The following is a 20,666-nucleotide window of genomic DNA, read 5'->3' as shown; positions in this document are numbered from 1 at the left end:
TTTTAGCTCCACTATGTCAGTTCAGTTCAGTCGCTCAGTCGTGTCCAACTCTTTGCGACCCCATGAATCACAGCACGCCAGGCCTCCCTGTCCATCACCAACTCCCGGAGTTCACCCAGACTCACATCCATCGAGTCAGCGATGCCATCCAGCCATCTCATCCTCTGTTGTCCCCTTCTCCTCCTGCCCCCAATCCCTCCCAGCATCAGAGTCTTTTCCAATGAGTCAACTCTTCACATGAGGTGGCCAAAGTACTGGAGTTTTAGCTTTAGCATCAGTCCTTCCAAAGAAATCCCAGGGCTGATCTCCTTTAGAATGGACTGGTTGGATCTCCTTGCAGTCTAAGGGACTCTCAAGAGTCTTCTCCAACACCAGAGTTCAAAAGCATCAATTCCTCGGCGCTCAGGCTTCTTCACAGTCCAACTCTCACATCCATAGATGATCACTGGAAAAACCAAAGTCTTAACTAGATGGACCTTTGTTGGCAAAGTAATGTCTCTGCTTTTCAATATGCTATCTAGGTTGGTCATAACTTTCCTTTCAAGGAGTAAACGTCTTTTAATTTCATGGCTGCAGTCACCATCTGTAGTGGTTTTGAAGCCCCCAAAATAAAGTCTGACACTGTTTCCACTGTTTCCCCATCTATTTCCCATGAAGTGATGGGACCAGATGCCATGATCTTCGTTTTCTGAATGTTGAGCTTTAAGCCAACCTTTTCACTCTCCTCTTTCATTTTCATAAAGAGGCTTTTTAGTTCCTCTTCACTTTCTGCCATAAGGGTGGTGTCATCTGCATATCTGAGGTTATTGACATTTGTCCCTGCAATCTTGATTCCAGCTTGTGCTTCTTCCAGCCCAGCATTTCTCATGATGTACTCTGCATAAGAGTTAATGTTTACCAGGCAGCAAAACATACTACAAAGCTATGGTAAAGAAAACAATGTGGTACTGGTATAGGAATGGACAAATGAGTACTAGAAAAGAAAACAGACAGAGACCCATGTGAAAATGGGCATCTAAGTTAACAATGATAAAGAGGGGGAAAGTATGGTATGTCAATAACTGGTGTTGAAATACATACTGAAGTATCTGCAGACAAATGTATCTACCTGGAACCTACTTTGAAATAATTTAGATGCTGGGAATATGGAGATGATGGATAAAAGCACCTTTTTGTAGTTGACTTGGAACCAGCTCTACAAATTGCACTGGGTTAATGTCTCATAAGTCTTTCACTATAGTTTCCTGCCTTACTGTTTTCAGTCTCACACACTGATCAAAACAAAAAAACTAAAAGATAGACAAGAAAACTGATACATACTAGTTATAATCTAAGTAACTTGGAATGATGAAAATACACTGGAGTTACATAGCAGTGATGGTAGGATAATACAACCTTACGATGATACTAAAACCCAGTGAATTGTAATGTTAAAAGAGTGAATTTTATGGTGTGTGAATTTTATCTCAATTTAAAAAAAGCTTCTAAAGAACAAAAAAACTTGCTAGGAGTCTTACTTACTAGAACAGTGAATAAACTAAAAAGTATATTTTCTACCAAACACAGAGATTTAGGTACTTGAAATAGTGTTTAAAGAAACAAGTAAAATTATCAAAATGGAAAGAAAATGTAAAACTTGAATTGGAAACTAAGATATTTCTAGGTTGATTCTAGAAAACAAAGCAAAACAAAAAACCTCTTGGGAAATAACAGCAATCTGTATTCCTGTTAGGGGCTTCCTGGTGGCTCAGAGGTTAAAGCGTCTGCCTGCAATGAGGGAGACCGGGGTTCGATCCCTGGGTTGGGAAGTTCCCCTGGAGAAGGAGTATTCCTGTAACTATTTTGCCGTAGGTGAAACAAACACAACAGTAAACACATAGAAGCCTGGAAATCCAGCAAAAATGAGTGTTAGTTACAGGGTTAAATGGTCCAAATATATTTTCTCTAGTTTGAATTTTAAGCTAAGAAAAATGCAAAAGTATAGCATTACTATTGTTTAGCACTGTATATCCAGTCAAGCACAATTTTGTAAAGAAGCTTTTAAAGGCACCAAAGCAGGTTACTGCATTAATTTATATCACCCACCAGAAAAAGAAACTTGGCTTAATTAAAGCCATCACACTGAGATCTGGCTATGTAGTATAAACAGGAGTCAAAGGTAATTTATTCTAGCAAGGTCTTTTGGTATAAAGATATTTCCTCAACTTTTAAAATATATTACAATGGGGATAAAGGTCAATTTTGCAACCCTGACTCCTTAAAAAAAAAAAAAGACAAAAAATGTGACTTTCCCAGGCAGATAAGAAAACTAACTAGGAAGTGATTATCTTGAAAAGCATGACCAGTTAGGGCAAGTAAAACAATAGTCCTGGAAAAGATTCAATTGCTTGCCATATACAATAACTGACTCAGTTAATTAGGGTAAGCAATCGCAGGAGAAAGATTTTTATCCAAAAAAACCTTTTTTTCTAAAATTAAAATTAGGGGCTTCCCTCATAGCTCAGTCGATAAATCAACTGCCTGCAAGGCAGGAGACCTGGGTTCGATTTCTGGGTCAGGAAGATCCCCTGGAGAAGGAAATGGCAACCCACTCCAGTATTCTTGTCTGGAGAATACCATGGACAGAAGAGCCTGGCAGGCTACAGTCCATGGGGTTGCAAGAGTCGGACACAACTTAGTGACTAAACCACCACCGTATGAAAATCTTTCCTCCCTACTCACCACCTCACCTCTAAGTACTGCATTTAATATTTCTCAACATGGCTACCCATTCTACTGACATGCATCAATAGAAAAGCATTTGATCCAACAATGCATGTCTAGCAATCCTTTATTTTTATTAATGTTAATCATACAGAAAATAAAGGAATACATTCCACATGTTTAAAAATGTAAACATTACATATAAAATTAATATTCCCTTTCACCAGTGTTCCCCATTCCATGGAAATTCTTTAAATCTAATCCAAACCCCATTTTATGAGTTCTCTCATATAAGAAGACTAGCAGAGAAAGAACAACTGGTTACCACTGCTGGCATTAGTCCTTCCAATCCTACTTGAGCTTAACAACGACTTTTAAAAAATATTTACTTATTTATGGTTGCACTGGATCTTAGTTGCAATGTGCAGGCTCAGTAGTCTCAGCTCAAGGGCTCAGTCACTCCTCAGCATGTGGGATATTAGTTCCCTGACCAAGGATCAAACCCACATCCCCTGCATTGGAAGATGGACTCAACCCCTGGACCACTGAGAAAGTACCACCAATGACTTTTTAAACATGCATAATTTAGGGAATTTCCCAGCAGTCTAGTGGTTAGAACTCCGAGCTTCCATTACAAGGGCCATAGTTCAGTCCCTAGTCCAGGAAATAAAATCCTATGTTCTTTGAGAATGAGCCCCTAGCATTTTTTTTTTAATGCAACACAGCTTTATCTAATCTTTTCAAAGCATTCAATTTAGTCTTCATAGAAACAGGAAGTCATTCCTTTTGTATTTACAGTTGATGGGATTATTTAGTTATATAATTACAGTATCAAGTAAAACAAGTATGAACAGGTATGGAAATAAACACAACCCACAATCTACCAGAAGACAGGGCTTCCTACCCAGTCTCCACCAGCCTTCAGAGCATCCAACACATCTACCAATATATTCCACAGAGGCAGTGAGGAATGCTGGTTAATCTTAAGTGAGGTTCAATTAAAAGAGCTCCTACTGACAGAAATACATACACAATACATATTCTCTGTGCCAGACACTTGAAGTGAGTAAAGTATCTGTGTGAAAATAATTTTATTTTTCTGATTTTTTTTTTCCTTCTGGCTTGCCTTTTTCCAAGACTGTTTCTGATTTGACCGGTTCAGCAGGATTTTTAAGACAATTCAAAAATAACATTTCTTCGGTACTCAGCCTTCTTTATGGTCCAATGCTCATAGCCACACACAACTACTGGAAAAAACCATAGCTTTGTCTATATGGACCTTTGTTGGCAAAGTGATGTATCTGCTTTTTAATACGCTGTCCAGCTTCCCTTCCAAAGAACAAGAGCCTTTTAATTTCATGGCTGCAGTCACCGTGAAGCCCAAGAAAATAAAATCTGTCACTGCTTCCAATTTTTCCCCTTCAGTTTGCTATAAAGTGATGGGACCAGATGCCATGACCTTAATATTTTTTAATGTTGAGTTTCAAGCCAGCTTATACACAAAAGAATTTACAATTATATCCACATGCCAAATTACTAACATTTATTTACTACATACTCCAAAGTCCTAACATAATATTCAATAACCAATATGTAACTTCTTGAAGAGCTTCTGCAGATTATGCCTCTGAAGAGCTTAGAGTCTGCATTCGAACCAGACGAATCAGAGGATGGAAATGTGCTGCTGTGAAGGAAAAAGAGAATTAGGAAAGGCAATTACAGTTGGCTCACTTTTCCTTTCTTCTGTGTCAAGCTGACAATAAGAATACTTATGTGTTTCTCTGCCATTTCAAGTTGACACTCCGAACTAATAAATTTAAGCCAAATGACTCACTGCTCCTTTTATACTTTAAGGCTTAGGTGTTTACAAATTTAACACTGCTTTATCTTTCTGGTGACTTGAACTTTGGCTGTTTTTGAAATGTATATCTGTTTATGCTTCTTGCCTTAAAGTCTGTTTTGATATTATTATGAGCACATCAGTTTTCAGTAGGTTAGCATTTGCTTGGTTTCTCTTTTTTCTATCCTTTTACTTTTGGCCTTTCTCTATACATATACATATACTTAAGGTATTTGTCTTAAAAGTAGCTTGTAGATGAATTTTATTTTTCTATTATGAAAAGCTTTGCTTTTAAACTACTAAATCCATTCATGGGCTTCCCTGGTGGCTCAGAGGTAAAGAACCTGCCTGCCAAAGCAGGTGTAATCTTGCCTGGGAAATCTCATGGACAGAGGAGCTTGGCAGGCAACACTCCATGGAATCACAGAGTCAGACTTGACTTAGTGACTAAACGAGTCCATTTATATATAATGTAATTGTTAAAATATTTAAGAATCATTCTACTGTCTTACCATTTCTTCACCTGTTCTATATACTTTCTTTCCTTGTCTTCTTTTGGACTGAGTGTTAAAATTATTATTCCATTTCTTCCCTTTATTAGTTTTTTATAATATTTTATTATTCTATTACTGGTTATATTGCAGGGTCTGATAACATGAGCCCTAACTTACAAAAACCTAATGTAAATAAGTACTTTTGCCAGTTCCTGGACAGGGAAAAGACCTATTATTGTTGTGTGTTTTCATTCTGTGTTAATTTTAGGCCTCATATAAAGCTAACTTTGTTTAAATTTACCAACATTTACTCTTTCCATTATTTTCTGTTCCTTCCAACATTTCCACACTCCTATCTGGAATCATTTCCCTTTTACTTGAAGAACTCCTTAGTATTTATTTTAGTGCAGGTACTGGTGGTGACAAATTCAGTTTGTTTGGCTCAAAATGTCTTTTTTTCCTTAATTTTTGAAGGTATAAAATTCTAGACAGGCACTTTGAAGGTATCATTCCACTGTCTTCTGGCTTCCACTGTTCCTACCAAAGCTTTATTGAATACCGTTGAATTTAATGTGTAGCTTTTCTTTGGCTGCTTTAGGATGTTTTGACTTCAGCTTTTATCAGTTTTGCTATGAGATGCTCAAGTGTGGTTTTCTTCATATTTTTTCCTCTTGCAGTTCAAAGTATTTCTTGATATTGTGACTGTAAGAAACAATCTCTGACTAGTTTCTCTTGATCTCATTTTTTAAAATGTACCAAGTATCTTTAAATGATCTGTTATATAGCACAGTAACACACTATGCATTCTAAGAGAATCTAATCATTGGGTAATATCCTAATGGCTTTGTTGTTGTTGTTTAGTCACTAAGTCATTTCCGACTCTTTTGTGACCTCATGGACTGTAGCCTGCCAGGCTCTTCTGTCTATGGGATTTCCCAGGCAAGAAAACAGGAGTGGGTTGCCGTCTTCTTCTGCAGGGGATATTCCTGACCCAGGGGTTGAACCTGCATCTTCTGCATTGGCAAGTCAATTCTTTACTACTGAGCCACCATGGCTTATCTCAAGATAAATTATGTTCCAATTTGAAGGATCCTGCCTTTTCTTTTTTTTAAATAAATCTTTGGTAGGAATTTAAATTCAGTCCACTGTGTGCATAAAATCTGTTTCATTGATACCTATTGCATAAGCTATTAATTGGCCATTTAGTACTTTTAAATGAATATAACCATAAGTCTATAGATCGTATGTAAGTTTATGCTCAGATGGCAAAGAATCTGCCTGCAATGCAGGAGACCTGGGTTCGATCCGTGCACCAGGAAGGTCCCTTAGAGAAGGGAATGGCTATCCACTCTATTCTTGCCTGGAGAATTCTATGGACAGAGGAGCCTGGCAGGCTACAATCCATGGGGTCACAAAGAGTCGGACGTGACTGAGCAACTAAACAGCATGAATTTAAATTTCTACTAAAAGATATGGATTCACGGTATGTTTAATCTTTTGCTTTCTATTTAAGGACCTTTCTATTTTTAAAAACCTATATCAAGAAAAATACTTTTCCTAATAGGAACAGAAATAAAGTAGTATATTCCTTTGACTATATTTCAAGGACCATCATACACCATTGTACATCAAGTAAGTAGAAATACAAGTAATACTACCACACAACAATGCTGTTTTTTTCCACTGTCAGATATCTGTAGTTAAAAGTACATAATATTGGGCTTCTAATATTCTCAGGGACCAGAGTCAGTCATTAATTTGTTCATCTTCCAAACATAGTAGCTACTCAGTGTTTCTTAATTGATTGCTCTATTGCCTACTAAAGTGTCCTAAGTCTGCACATACAGAAAACCGACAGTGACTCATAAGGAGAGTGTCTGGGACATGAGGTACATTTATTAGGGTCCCTTTCAAAGGTACCAAATGGTGCAATCAGAAGCATACTCAGCTTAACCTACGAATTCAAACTCAGCCTAATAACAAAATCCCTAATAATGACCTGCCATAAAATTAATCTATTATAATCTATAAAAATATAAAGGCTTTTCTATCTATAACAGTCCTAGGAAACTACAAAAGTCTAAGTATCAATGGGCAAAATGAGTTTCTATTACAAGAGTACATTTTCCATATAACTGTGTCTTTCTCTTGCTAAAGTTCTAAGATGCTTCTTTACATATTTAAAACGTTAATGTATTACATACTTTCTTACCTATTAAACCCCAGCATACTAAATATAATTGGGGTTATTTATGGTGAAGGTTTATCATCATGAAGATAAACCACTGTTTTGAGGAGTGACACAAGTATGCTGTGAGGCTGGAGGTTACAGGCCTCTCTGCTTGAAGGAACACAAGCCCACAGGCTGTAACAAACCTGACAGCCAAGTCAAAGTCAATTAGATGAATAACCTTCATTTTCTGCCCTGGATGGCTGATACTGATAAGTGAGGGTTTTTTTTTTAATCAAAAATATCCTTTTTAAAACACAATTAGACCTGATAATAATTTGATTGTAATCATTTCAAAATGTTCAGGAAGATAAAATGTTCAGTAAGATAAAAACCTTAATAAGAATATAAAGGAGGAAATAATATAAATACAGGAAACACCTTTATAGGTGGCCCATACATACACTCAGTCACTCTTACCTTTACAAGATTCTTCTCTTTATGGAGTTAGGAACTTTTAATATCACTGCCATAGAAATCACTGAGAAAACAACTGGAGTTTAAGAACAAATTCATTTATAACTGGACAGCAGAATGACTGAAACAGAAGAGGCAAGCTGGCCTACCTCTAACGTATCTCTCTGCCTGAGGATATAAAAATCTGTCAGTTAGAGATATGCTCAGAACTAAGCAGCATGCTTGTCTGATGCCCTTGGGAAAGCTCAGAACTGTGGGTCACCTTCATGTGTCTCATTCAAGCACTGCTCCTACCAGGGAGGTGGAACCATCCACACCAAGGAGACTGGAGCACAGATCAGGGACAAGGGAGGTGATGGGAAATTCTGAAGCATAAAGTAATGGAGCAGACAGAGGGGAGCAAAGAGAGGAGGGAAGGGTCACTCAGCACTTAGGTACCTGGGGAGAGAGTAAAAGACAGAAGCAAAAAAGAGCAACCAAAAGATGCCAAAGAAAGGAGCCCCTCGCCGCTTAGCCCACCTGCTTCCAAGACCCAAAGCTATTAACTGAATAGATCAGCTAAACTACAGTGAAAGAATCTTTTAAGGGTTAACCAGGAACCTAGTAACCAACATGAATCTTACCTCCAAAATTCATGAGTTCTGAGACCCTCATGAATCAAAGTTGCTCAGTCGTGTCCAACTGTTTGTGATCCCATGGACTATACAGTCCATGGGATTCTCCAGGCCAGAATACTAGAGTGGGTAGCCTTTCCCTTCTCCAGGGCATCTTCCCAACCCAGGGATCAAACCCAGGTCTCCCATATTGCAGGCAGATTCTTTACCAGCTGAGCCACAAGGGAAGCCATGAATGAAAAACTGAATATAAAATGACTTTTTCAATTACACTTTAGATTATCTGGTAGAAATGTTATATGACAAATAATACTGTTAATCTTTAAGATTCTTCCCTCAAAGCAACTTTCAGTTCAGTTCAGTTGCTCAGTTCAGTTCAGTTACTCAGTTGCCCGACTCTTTGCGACCCCATGAATCGCAGCACGCCAGGCTTCCCTGTCCATCACAAACTCCCGGAGTTCCCCCAAACTCATGTGCATTGAGTCGGTGATACCATCCAGCCATCTCATCCTCTGTCGTCCCCTTCTCCTCCTGCCCTCAATCCCTCCAGCATCAGGGTCTTTTCCAATGAGTCAACTCTTCGCATGAGGTGGCTAACATATTGGAGTTTCAGCCTCAGCACTAGTCTTTTCAATGAACACCCAGGACTGGTCTCCTTTAGAATGGACTGGTTGGATCTCCTTGCAGTCTAAGGGACTCTCAAGAGTCTTCTCCAGCACCATAGTTCAAAAGCATCAATTCTTCGGCACTCAGCTTTCTTCACAGTCCAACTCTCACATCCATACATGACCACTGGAAAAACCATAGCCTTGACTAGACGGACCTTTGTTGGCAAAGTAACGTCTCTGCTTTTGAATATGCTATCTAGGTTGGTCATAACTTTCCTTCCAAGGAGTAAGCGTCTTTTAATTTCATGGCTGCAGTCACCATCTGCAGTGATTTTGGAGCCCAGAAAAATAAAGTCTGACACTGTTTCCACTGTTTCCCCATCTATTTCCCATGAAGTGATGGGACCGGATGCCATGATCTTCGTTTTCTGAATGCTGAGCTTTAAGCCAATTTTTTCAGTCTCCTCTTTCACTTTCATCAAGAGGCTCTTTAGTTCCTCTTCACTTTCTGCCATAAGGATGGTGTCATCTGCATATCTGAGGTTATTGATATTTCTCCCGCCAATCTTGATTCCACCTTGTGCTTCTTCCAGCCCAACGTTTCTCATGATGTACTCTGCATATAAGTTAAATAAGCAGGGTGACAATATGCAGACTTGACGTACTCCTATTCCTATTTGGAACCAGTCTATTGTTCCATGTCCAGTTCTAACTGTTGCTTCCTGACCTGCATACAAATTTCTCAAGAGGCAGGTCAGGTGGTCTGGTATTCCCATCTCTTTCAGAATTTTCCACAGTTTATTGTGATCCACACAGTCAAAGGCTTTGGCATAGTCAATAAAGCAGAAATAGATGTTTTTCTGGAACTCTCTTGCCTTTTTGATGATCCAGCAGATGTTGGCAATTTGATCTCCGGTTCCTCTGCCTTTTCTAAAACTAGCTTGAACATTTGGAAGTTCACGGTTCATGTATTCCTGAAGCCTGGCTTGGATAATTTTGAGCATTACTTTACTAGCATGTGAGATGAGTGCAATTGTGCAGTAGTTTGAGCATTCTTTGGCATTGCCTTTCTTTGGGATTGGAATGAAAATTGACCTTTTGAAAAAAGTCACCTTTAAGGTATCAAAAGGTAGATTATTAAAATAAGATAAAATCAGAAGTAGTGACAAAAGGATACAAAAAAGTATTCTGACAAATATTTTCAGTGGCTTTATTGAGATATAATTTATATACCATAAAATTCACTCATTTTAAATATAAACAAGCCAATGATTTTAATGAATTTATAGTTGTGCAACCATTATCACAATCCTTACATGTTTCTATGAGTCATCAGTAGACAATAAAACAATCTTCTCCCACAATGCAACTGTACACAGACTATGAAACTCATATTTAAACACCAGTACTATCTAAAGGCTGTGCCCAAGAAGCAGGCCTCAAGCAGGGGCCCTGCCAGGCCTCTCTTCCCTTTTCTCTAGTGCCCCTGAGGGGTGGGCCTTTCTAATGGCTTTTTAGGAAAGTATGAAAGCAATGCTAGTGAAATTCCATTCATTCACACTGTAGGTATAAAAATATTTCATATCAATGAGTGTCACAGCAAAGTCCCCACAGACAGCAAGGGACCAAAATCACACTTTTAAAATCATATACATAATACATTGTGCCATTTTAAGGATCTCGATATCCTCACCACTTTAAAAGTGGAGAAGCAGATGGTGATACTATTTTAATGAATGGGAGAGACTTGAGTGAATTGTGTCTGTTGCTATTCAATACTAGGAGTAGTAATTCTCCTAACTACTAAATGAAGAGCCCCTATTGCTAAATAAATCAGGATTCCTGACAATTCTCTCTTCAAACTAGTTCTGAGTACACGGTGGATATATTTGCATTTTATAGTCAGATATTTCATACCCTAACAAGCTTATCCTCGTGGAGCTAGTGGTAAAGAACCCACCTGCCAATGCAGGAGACCTAAGAGACACAGGTTTGATCCCTAGGTCGGGAAGATACCTTGAAGGAGGAAATGGCAACCCACTCCGGTATTCTTGTCTGGAGAATACCATGAACAGAGGAGCCTGGCAGGTTCCAGTCCATGGGGTCACAAAGAGTCAGACACGACTAAAGCAAATTAGCACCCATGCATGCACAGTCTTCAGGACACATACCCACAGGGGATACATTCCAGGATTCTCAGCAGATGCCTGAAACTGCAGATAGAACCAAACCTTATATACACATTCTTTCTTGAACACTGGGGTCATTACTAAGTAAAATAAGTGTTACTTGAATACAGCACTATGATACCAACAGCCAATCTGATAACTGAACCAATTATGTGACTAAATGGGCTGGAAGCATACTGTGTGGATACGCTGGACAAAGGGATGACTCATATCCCAGGCCAGAGGGCACAGAGATATCACACCACTCAGAACACCATGCAATTTACAACTCGTGAATTGTTTATTTCTGGAATTTCCCATTTAATATTTTTGGACCATGGCTGACCACAGGTAACTGAAACTTCAGAAAGGGAAACTACGGGCTCGGGTGTGGCAGGGGGAGGACTACTGTATATTTTAAAGAGCTTTTGTAATACATTTAAAACCTCCAGCCTCAGCCATCTTGGGGGTTTCCCAGGTGTCGCTTGTGTAGGATACATAAGAGAGGCCGGTTCAATCTCTGGGTTTGGAAAACCCCTTGGAGAAGGGCATAGAAACCCACTCCAGTATTCTTGCCTGGAGAATCCCATGGACAGAGGGGTCTGGCAGGCTACACTCCATAGAGTCACACAGAGTCAGACATGACTGAAGCGACTTAGCATGTACGCCATCTTTTCAAGGTTATCTGTGTGATGATATACTATCTCCTGGATGGAGGGCATTCCTACAGAGGTGATGTCTGAGTTGAAGTCAGAACTATTTCAGTAGGGTAATTTGGACAGGGTCAGGGTGAGGAAAGTGAGAGGAGAGCAGTTGTTGGCAGAGTAAGCCGTGTGCAAAAAGATCCCTGTAACTGAGAAAACACATTTCAGGCCTCAGCTGAGACATCACTTCCTCAGGGATGCCTTCCATCCAGGAACCCCATCCCCACCAGTCACGCCCCTCTGCTACGTGCTTCACAATATCCCACATTTGTCTTCTTCAGAAGCTTAAGTTTAATGATAAAACTCTGATCAGGCAATTAATGTCTAGCTCTTGGATTTGACTCTATGCTCCTGGAAGCTTTGCATTTTGTTCACCCTGTAGCCCCCAGCATACAACAGGCACTCTGTAAATATCTGTTAAATATTAATATTCTGTACTGAATATTTTTGAATAGCCACTGGACAGGGGGATACAGCAGTGAGCACAACAAACACAGCCCCTGTTTTGGAGCTTATCCTCTAGAGAGGGAAGAAGAAGACAAACAGAAAAGAAGAAAACAAAAAATTCATGTGTCGTTACAACTGTGGTAAGAGCTGACTATCATTCTGACTTCCTCCTGGACACTACAAGGAATAGAAGACAATGATTTTTCATGGAGCTTTACCTTTCCTTCATCTATTTAGCACATTACATGTTCCTTCGACTTTCTGTTCCTCATCCTAATAAAGCCCAACCGATCAAAGCAGAGTCAGACACTTTCAGGCTGTCAAAGATAGACTCATTAGACCCTGGCTGAAAGTCTACCTGCCTGCAAATGTCTGGGGGAAGAGACCTTCCAAAATGAAGAAAGGCCAACTATTCCAAATAGTTTGCTTTCTAGGCACCAGGGTTAATAGAACCATTTGAGGGGCAGAGCTTGCTATAAAAGGAAGGGCAATTATCAGCAAAGGATTCCACAACCAAATAATACTTCTAAACTCTTTTCTACCACACATTTTTCTAAATGGGCACACAACTTATAAAATATAACCTTCATTAATGCTACTAATATTTCACTTCTAAAAACATTGCTTTTATAATCCCCACCATGTCATCTTTTAGTGACATGTTAGTATCATTAGTTTCAGTAAAAATTAGTGTTACTGGAAAAAACAGTCTAAGTTTAACATTTATTCAAAATTATACATTCAGAACTTAAGTGTTCTCTAGTGATATGTTTTACTTTTAAAACTAAGGAAAAAAAAATAATAATAGCCAGCATCTACTGAATGCCTACTATTATCAGAAGCCATGCTAAGCACTTAATGAGAGTTTATTAAACTTACCATAACCCTATCTAGGTGGTATCATCACCCAGCAACCGAGGCTTGGATGAATAACCTGATCCAAGGCAATCATGTGACCTCAAGGTCAGTCCAGTGCTGGGGCCAGTGCCTACCCAGTGCTATTTGGGGAATGGCCTATAAGAGAAAAGGGCAGATGCAAAGGTGAGAATTCTCCTGGACATGCTTTTGTAGTGAGCATTCCAGAGGATGTTAGGTTCCTATTATGGATTGAATTAGGTCCCCTTAAAATTCATTATGTTGGAGTCCTAACCCCCAGAGCCTCAGAATGTGAGCCTGTTTTAAAGAATGGGATCTTTAAAGCTGTAATTAAGTTAAATGAGGTCATTAGGGTGCACTCTAATCCCTAATGACCGGTGTCCTTATAAGAAGAAATCTGGAGACACACACAGAGTGAAAATAATGTGAAGACACAAGGAGAAGATAGCCATCTACAAGCCAACAAAAGAGGCCTCAGAAGAAACCAACCCTGATGACTAGATCTTAGACTTTAAGCCTCCAGAACGACAAGAAAATAAATTTGTTTAAGCCCCCAAGTTTGAGGAACTTTGCTGCGGCAGCCTAGCAAACTAATGCCGTTCCAAAGTCACGACTGCCTGATGACAGTCACAGCTCACCCACGCCGCTTTTAGACTGTCAATGACAACTGTTCAAGTAAACTTCGTTCCCATCTCACTAGGCAAGAACAGAAATTCATGCATTAATATGTAGAGAATAAGTAGGAGGGAAAGAGGAGTGAGAAAGAGTTTAAGTACAGACATTTTCTTCCCCTCATCTTCTACCCCCAGAAGGTAAGATGCTCCCATGGGAAAGTGCACTTGGAGTGATTATTTCAGTTCTAACACATATCAGGACCACACTCCCAGCGGGCAAGTTGATAGTGTGGTCAAAGCAAGAGCTTAGGTGGAACACAGGGTGGGGAGGAAATGAGGCATGCCCAGGACAGAGGATGAAGAAAGAGAAGGCGGGAAGAGCAAGCTGGATGCTCAGAGCATGGAAGCCGGGGTGGAGTGGTACCCAGGGTGGGGCTGCAGTTCTCCGGGTGAGGGAAAGAGCAGCAGGGGGCCCAGAAAAGAGATTTTCCTTTGTTTTTTTCCCCTGTATCCTTTCTTAACAGCCAAACCTTAGAAGTGATGCGGCAAGAGGGGACAGGGCGGGGGCGGGGGGGAAGTACAGAGATTAGGAGCGTGAAAAACTTTCCCAGCTCCATTTACTTCTTTTTATTATTATTTTCTCTAGTTCACTCTATTCCCTCACTTTTCCCTCTTCCAAAATATCCTACATGACAGGTATCTACACTGCCTACCAACTTCTTTTTGGTCCAAAGAAAGGTCCTACAAGGAGGGAAGGTGTATGTAAACAGGAGCTGACCACAAAAGACCATAAGAAATGCCCCCACCTGCCTAAAGACCATACTTTCACTGCATCAAACTCACCAACCAGTAGTATATTTGTACACTGTTTTAGGAAATGACTTGGGGTTTGTTTGCCAAGTTCAAACCCTCCTGCTTTGACCGACTGTCCTGCTTAGTGTAGTGGGCATGTTTGAACTTTGTGACCAGGGGAGGCCCCTGACTCAGACTGAGCCAAAAAGGGTCTCTTTCCTAGGGTCTTAACTAGAGAGCCCGTCAATCTCCAGAAGTTATAGGGAACATCAGATGCTGGTTGGCTTGAGGGCTAAGGTCGGTCTGAGTACCACATAAGGACAGAAATTTCATCCCACATACACAAACACAGAGAAACCCAAAAAAAGACAAGAATGTATAAGAGATGTTCAGACACAAGTGATGGTCAGAGACTGTCTGCCAAAAAATGTAATCTCAGATCCTGAACAAATCAACTTTTTGGTTTTGTTCCCTTGAATTCTAATAAAAACTTGTTTGCATAAACTGATAGGTTTGTATTTGCAACCAAAAGAATTGATAAAATAGTGATAATTTACTAAGCACCTTTAGGTATACTACCTCACGTGAGACCCACAATACCCTCCGGAAAAAAAAAGTGAGCAGTTATTTTCATTCTTGTTTTATAGTTTACAAGGAAGTAGAGGCTCTGGGGCATTGGGGGCCCCAATGAACTAGCCTCCTGGGATGCAAACCCTTGCGAAGCCCCTTCCCATGTTGGTTCTGGGTTTGGCTGTGTGACCTCCTCTGACCAATGGGATATTAGCAAGTCAGTGATGCAAGTAGAGGCTTGATAAGCCCTTCTACACTGGAACTTGTCACCTCAGCACCCTGAAAGGATGTCCAGGTATCCAGGAGACAGAGAGGGCCCAAAAAGAGGCCTCGTGAGATGAGCTACATGGAAGAAATGCCACATGAAGGAAAACTAAGATGCCCCAGGCAAACCCCTAGCTGAGTGCTGCCACTCAGATGACCCTGGCCAACAGGCAAAAAGGGCAGAAGAGCCATGTGTCAACCCACAGAACTTGAGATACTCTAAACTGTTACTTAAGGCTTTAAAACTTTTGTGGCAGTTTATTACACAGCAACAGATGAAACAGATGTTATATAATTTCTCTCATATCTCAAAGCTCTAATAAATAAAGCTTGAATTTAGGTCTCTTGACTCATGTCAGTGATTTATTCATTGTTTCAAGATGTAACTGAAATTGGAGAAAAATAACTCAAAAGTTTCATATGCTTCACTTAAACAATAGAAAATGAATTTTAGCTCAGAACATTCAACTGTGAAATTATCCTGTCAGCATATAAATGAATTAAAAATATAAGTATGTAAATGTGGACAGGTAGGAGAGTGTGACTAAAATACTTATTAGCATGTTACACAATGTCTAAATGCTTTTCTCCTTTGTACTGAAAGAATTCAAAACTACCAAAGACAGAATGTACAAGAACACTCACAGTGGTCTCATTTCTAATGGCAAAAAAAAGCCCCAAAAATAAAAATTACCCAATGATGGGGAAAAGGACAAATTATGATATAGTAATACAATAGTGAAGATAGGAACTAAAGTTTCATATATCAAAGTGGACAAATCTCAAAAGTATCCAGTTGTGTGGGTAGGGGCAACAAGTGAAGGAACACAAGTGGCTTAACATCATTTATACCAAATTTCCAAAATATAAAACTTAGCAATATATTATTTAGGGGTATATATGTAACAAAAGCAATAATGAAAATCAATGGGCTAATAAGTACAGTATTCAAAATCACAGGTTCTCTTGAAGGGAACAAGACTCTTGGAGAAAGGCAGCAAGAGTTCCAAAAACATTGGTTTCATTTCTTAATCTACATGGTAGATAAATGTGTTTAATTTACAACAAGTATACTGTGTATCGGTGACAAATAGCTCTTTGTGTCAATAAAATATTTAACAATTTTTTTAAATAAACAAAAAAATTAGCAAAAAGAAATTAAGACTGTCTATGGCAATTTGTGCTTTATATTCAGAAATCAACCTGGCTTCCAAATGTGCAATAATTTTACCTTAAAAGAATTTTTTAAAACATACAAGGGTGGCTACACTCCTGATTGCATAGCAGTAATAGCAAAGCTTCCTATAGCTCTTAACTCACATTAAAATCAATAACAGTGAAAAAATATATATTTAAATTTTGTGCTTAAAATATTTCAGTTAGTCCTTTTCATGACTTTTTGGAAGCCTATGTTACACCTATCTTTTAACAAAACTCCCTCTGAACTCAGGGCACAGGTGCCTGTCCTGCCAAGGGAGGGTCTGGTGAATGAACCAGACCTTCCATCAATTTGCTTTTCCTGGACAGGACTCCCAGGAGCACCGCACTGTGTACTAACAGACCCTTTCTCTTCCCTGGCCAGAGTTGACTATATGAGGAATAGACAGCTGACCAAAGCCCATCAGTCCTAATCTGCCACCTGCCTACCTCTCCAGCCTTATTTCCACTATTCTCTCCCTCAAAACCACTGAAGTTGGTGTATCTGTCAGAGCACCTATCACAATTAACAAATAATTATACATTTATTTCAGTGATTAATCACTAATGTCTAGCCTTCCCTCTTAAACCGAAAGCTCCATGAGAGTGGGAACAGGTCAGTTTTTGCTCACTATTGTATTCCACCAACTAACGCAATTCCTGAGAGTAGGCATTTAATAAGTTGTTGGGTTTAAGAGGAAGAAAGGATTTTAATATTATGCCTCCTTTCTCTAAAGCTTTATAGGCATCCCTTGGAGATCAGTTCCAGACTACTGCAATGAAGCAAATACATCAATAAAACAAGTCACACAAATTTTTTTGGTTTCCCAGTGGCTATAAAAGTTGTTTACACCAAACTGTAGTCTACTAAGTGTGCAATGAATTATGTCTAAAAATGTACATACTTTAATTAAAAGTACTTCTTCAATGAACATATTGACTACAATGGAGAAAAGACAGGTTCTTCAGCAAGTGGTGTTGGAAAAGCTGGACAGCTCATGTAAATCAATGAAGTTAAAACACACCCTCACACTCTACACAAAAATAAACTCAAAATGGTTTAAGTATAAGATGACACCATAAAACTCCTAGAAGAGAACAGAGACAAAACATTCTCTGACATAAATCATACCATTGTTTTCTAAGGTCAGTCTCCCCAGGCTATAGACATAAAACCAAAAATAAACAAATGGAACTTAATCCAAACTTATAAGCTTTTATACAACAAAGGAAGCCATAAACAAAATGAAAAGACAATCTATAGAATAGGAGAAAATATTTGCAAACCATGTCACTGACAAGGGCTTAATTTCCAAAATACCACAAACAGCTCATACAACTCAGTAACAAAAAAACAACTCAGTCAAAAATGGGCAAAAAATTACCTTAAGTTAACATTTCTCCAAAGACGACATACAGATGGCCAATCGGCAGTTGAAAGAGATGCTCAGCAATGCTAATTATTAGAGAAATGCAAATCAAAACAATGAGGGACCACCTCACACCAGTCAGAATGGCCATTATTAAAAAGTCCACAAATAACAAATGTTGGAGAGGGTGTGGAGAAAAGGAAACCTTCCAACACTGTTGGTGGGAATGTAAATTGGTGCAGCCACAAAGAAAACAGTATGGAGGTTTCTTTAAAAACTAAAAATACAGTTGCCACATGATCCAGTAATCTCACCCCGGGGGACATATCCAGAGAAAACTATAATTTGAAAAGATACATAGCAATGTACCAAAGTTCATAGCAGCACTATTCATATAACAGCCAAGACATGGAAGCAATTAAATGTCCATCAACAGATGAATGGATAAAGAAGATGTGGTATATAGGCAATAGAAAACTATTCAGCCTTAATAAAGAATGAAATAATGCCATTTGCAGCAACATGGATAGACCTAGAGATCATCATAAAGTAAATAAGCCAGAAAGAGAAAGACAAACACCATATGATATCACTTACCCATGGAATCTAAAATATAACACAAATGAACTTATTTACAAAATAGAGAAAGACTCATAGACTTAAAAAACAAACTTACGGTTACCAGAGGGAAGAAGGATAGGGGAGGGATGAACTAGGAGTTTGGGATTAGCAGGTACAAACTTCTATATATAAATATAAAATAGATAAACAACAAGATCCTACTGTATTACACAGGGAGCTATATTCAGTATCTTATATTAACCTATAATATAAAAGAACATGGAAGTGTGTGTGTGTGTGTGTGTGTGTATATATATGCATAACAATCACTTTGCCGTATACCAGAAACTAACACTGTATATCAAATATCCTTCAATTAAAAAATACTTTCTTACTAAAAAATGTTAACCGTCATCTGAGCCTTCAGTGAATCATAACAGTAACAAAGATCACTGATCACAGATCACCATAACAAATATAAAGTTTGAAGTACTGTAAGAATTACCTAAATGTAACACAGAGACATGAAATGATCAAATGCTGCTGGAAAAATGGCACCAATGTATTTGTTGGACTCAGAATTGCCATAAACCTTCAATCTGTAAAAAAACACAACATCTGCAAAGGACAATAAAATGAGGGATGCCTGTTTTTTTTGTTTCCCTTATATGGATGAAGAGGAAAAGTTAAAATTTTACATAACCTCCTTTTCCTTCTGCCTCTATAACTCAGCTTGCCCCTTGCAAAGTCTAGATCACGTAGGTCACGTAGTTTCAAAAAGTGGGGACTTGCAATACTAGGAACTGGAGTTTATCTCACTCACCCTTGTCCTGCTCTTTGCAATCTCCCAGCCTCTGCAAACCTGCTTAATCATGCCTGTCCAGGTCAGGCATCCCCCTCCCCATCTTGACCACTGTTCCTGTGCTCACGAAACTCCTTAGTTTAAACCAGCCTATTAACAGCTAGTGTTGCCCACTACAGTCTGTCTATAAAAGCTCTGTAATCCTTTTGTTCGGGGCTCAGAGCTTGGAGTGTTAACTCCTCTGGGCCCGCTGGCATAATAAACTTGAGTTCTTCAACTCTCCAAGTGTGGTGCTTGGCTTCTCGAGTACTGGCTTCTGCAACACGGAAATATACCCACTTTGGGTAGATCCAAAATTAAGGTAAAGGAATCCAGGCCATTACAGAATCTACATTTATCCTCAAAGAAGACAACGTCACAGAATGCCACATTAAATTTGACAAGCTTAAAGAGTTTACAGAAACATACCTGAATGAAGCTGAATTTTTCCAATAACACCTTCTACCAACCCCAAACAGATGGGATTCCACGCAAGAAGCAGATCGGTAGCTAAAATAAAATAAGAAGCAGTCATGAGAAAGTATTCATTGGAAAACATTAAAACAATATCTTTATAGAGAACAAACTAGTGGTTACCAGTGGGGAGAGAAGGGACAAGATAAAGGTGAGGGAAGGGGAGGCACAAACTACGGGGTGTAAGAGGGCTCAAGGATGGATCATATAATACAGCACACGGGACAGAACCAATCTTTCCTGATAACTGTAAATGGAAAGTAACCTTTAACACTGTATAAAAATAAAAAATTTTTAAAATAAATGTCACAGAGAAGTCACAAAATGATTTAAAATACAAAGTGTCTTTAGCAATGTATTAAAAAATGATCAGCAACCCAAAAGAGCAGGTATCAACACCCAGAACTGAATACATTACTAAAAGCCATTGTAGAGAGGCATTAAATCCGAGGCCTGAGTAAGTTCTCTAACATAAGGACAGTTATGGGAAGATAACTGACATTCTAAAACTCTATTTGGATGGGAGGCAGTACTTTGGCGCCCTGCAGTGGAGGAAGGAGGCTGGTACAATATAAGAGGGCAAAGAGAGGAGTTATCCAAGGTCCTACTGCCAGAGCCAGTCTCAGATCCAGAGACAAGAACTGAGAACCACCCCCCCAGAGATGTCCACTTACTGAATCACACTCCGGAAAATATCCTTTCCCAAAGAAGCTAACACCAAACAAAGAAATTCGGAAAGCCAGTTCTCTTTCATGTGACTTCTATGGCAACAACAACAGGAATCACTTCTATCTATACTGAGTGCCTACTATGTGCCAGGCATCCCAGTCAGGGTTTCTCATCTGAACCACAGAACAAGACAATGACTTGGATGACTGTATT

At 39.1% G+C, this 20,666-nt stretch overlaps 1 protein-coding gene across 5 annotated transcripts in view; it reads right to left on the bottom strand.

Annotated features, from left to right (window-relative positions):
* Positions 1 to 20,666, bottom strand: part of INPP5F (inositol polyphosphate-5-phosphatase F) — a 94,620-nt gene that overhangs the window by 49,558 nt on the left and 24,396 nt on the right. For 4 of the 5 annotated variants that reach the window (XR_015155666.1, XM_086378643.1, XM_086378647.1 and 1 more), the window contains exon 2: positions 19,740 to 19,820. Coding sequence is in view for 2 of the 5 variants with exons in the window: in XM_086378647.1 (XP_086234773.1) it covers positions 19,740 to 19,820 (81 nt within the window). In the remaining 3 variants the exon portion in view is untranslated. Of the gene's footprint in view, positions 1 to 13,104; positions 13,234 to 19,739; positions 19,821 to 20,666 lie in introns of those variants that run through there. The other variant, XM_086378644.1, reaches the window with a different exon arrangement.

Source organism: Bos grunniens, chromosome 26 (assembly GCF_055505025.1).
Source record: "Bos grunniens cultivar Pamir isolate PY7600 chromosome 26, Bosgru_T2T1.0, whole genome shotgun sequence".
Taxonomy (NCBI): domain Eukaryota; kingdom Metazoa; phylum Chordata; class Mammalia; order Artiodactyla; family Bovidae; genus Bos; species Bos grunniens.
The sequence above is the reverse complement of the archived record's forward strand: the minus strand, read 5'-3'. Positions and strand labels throughout refer to the sequence as shown.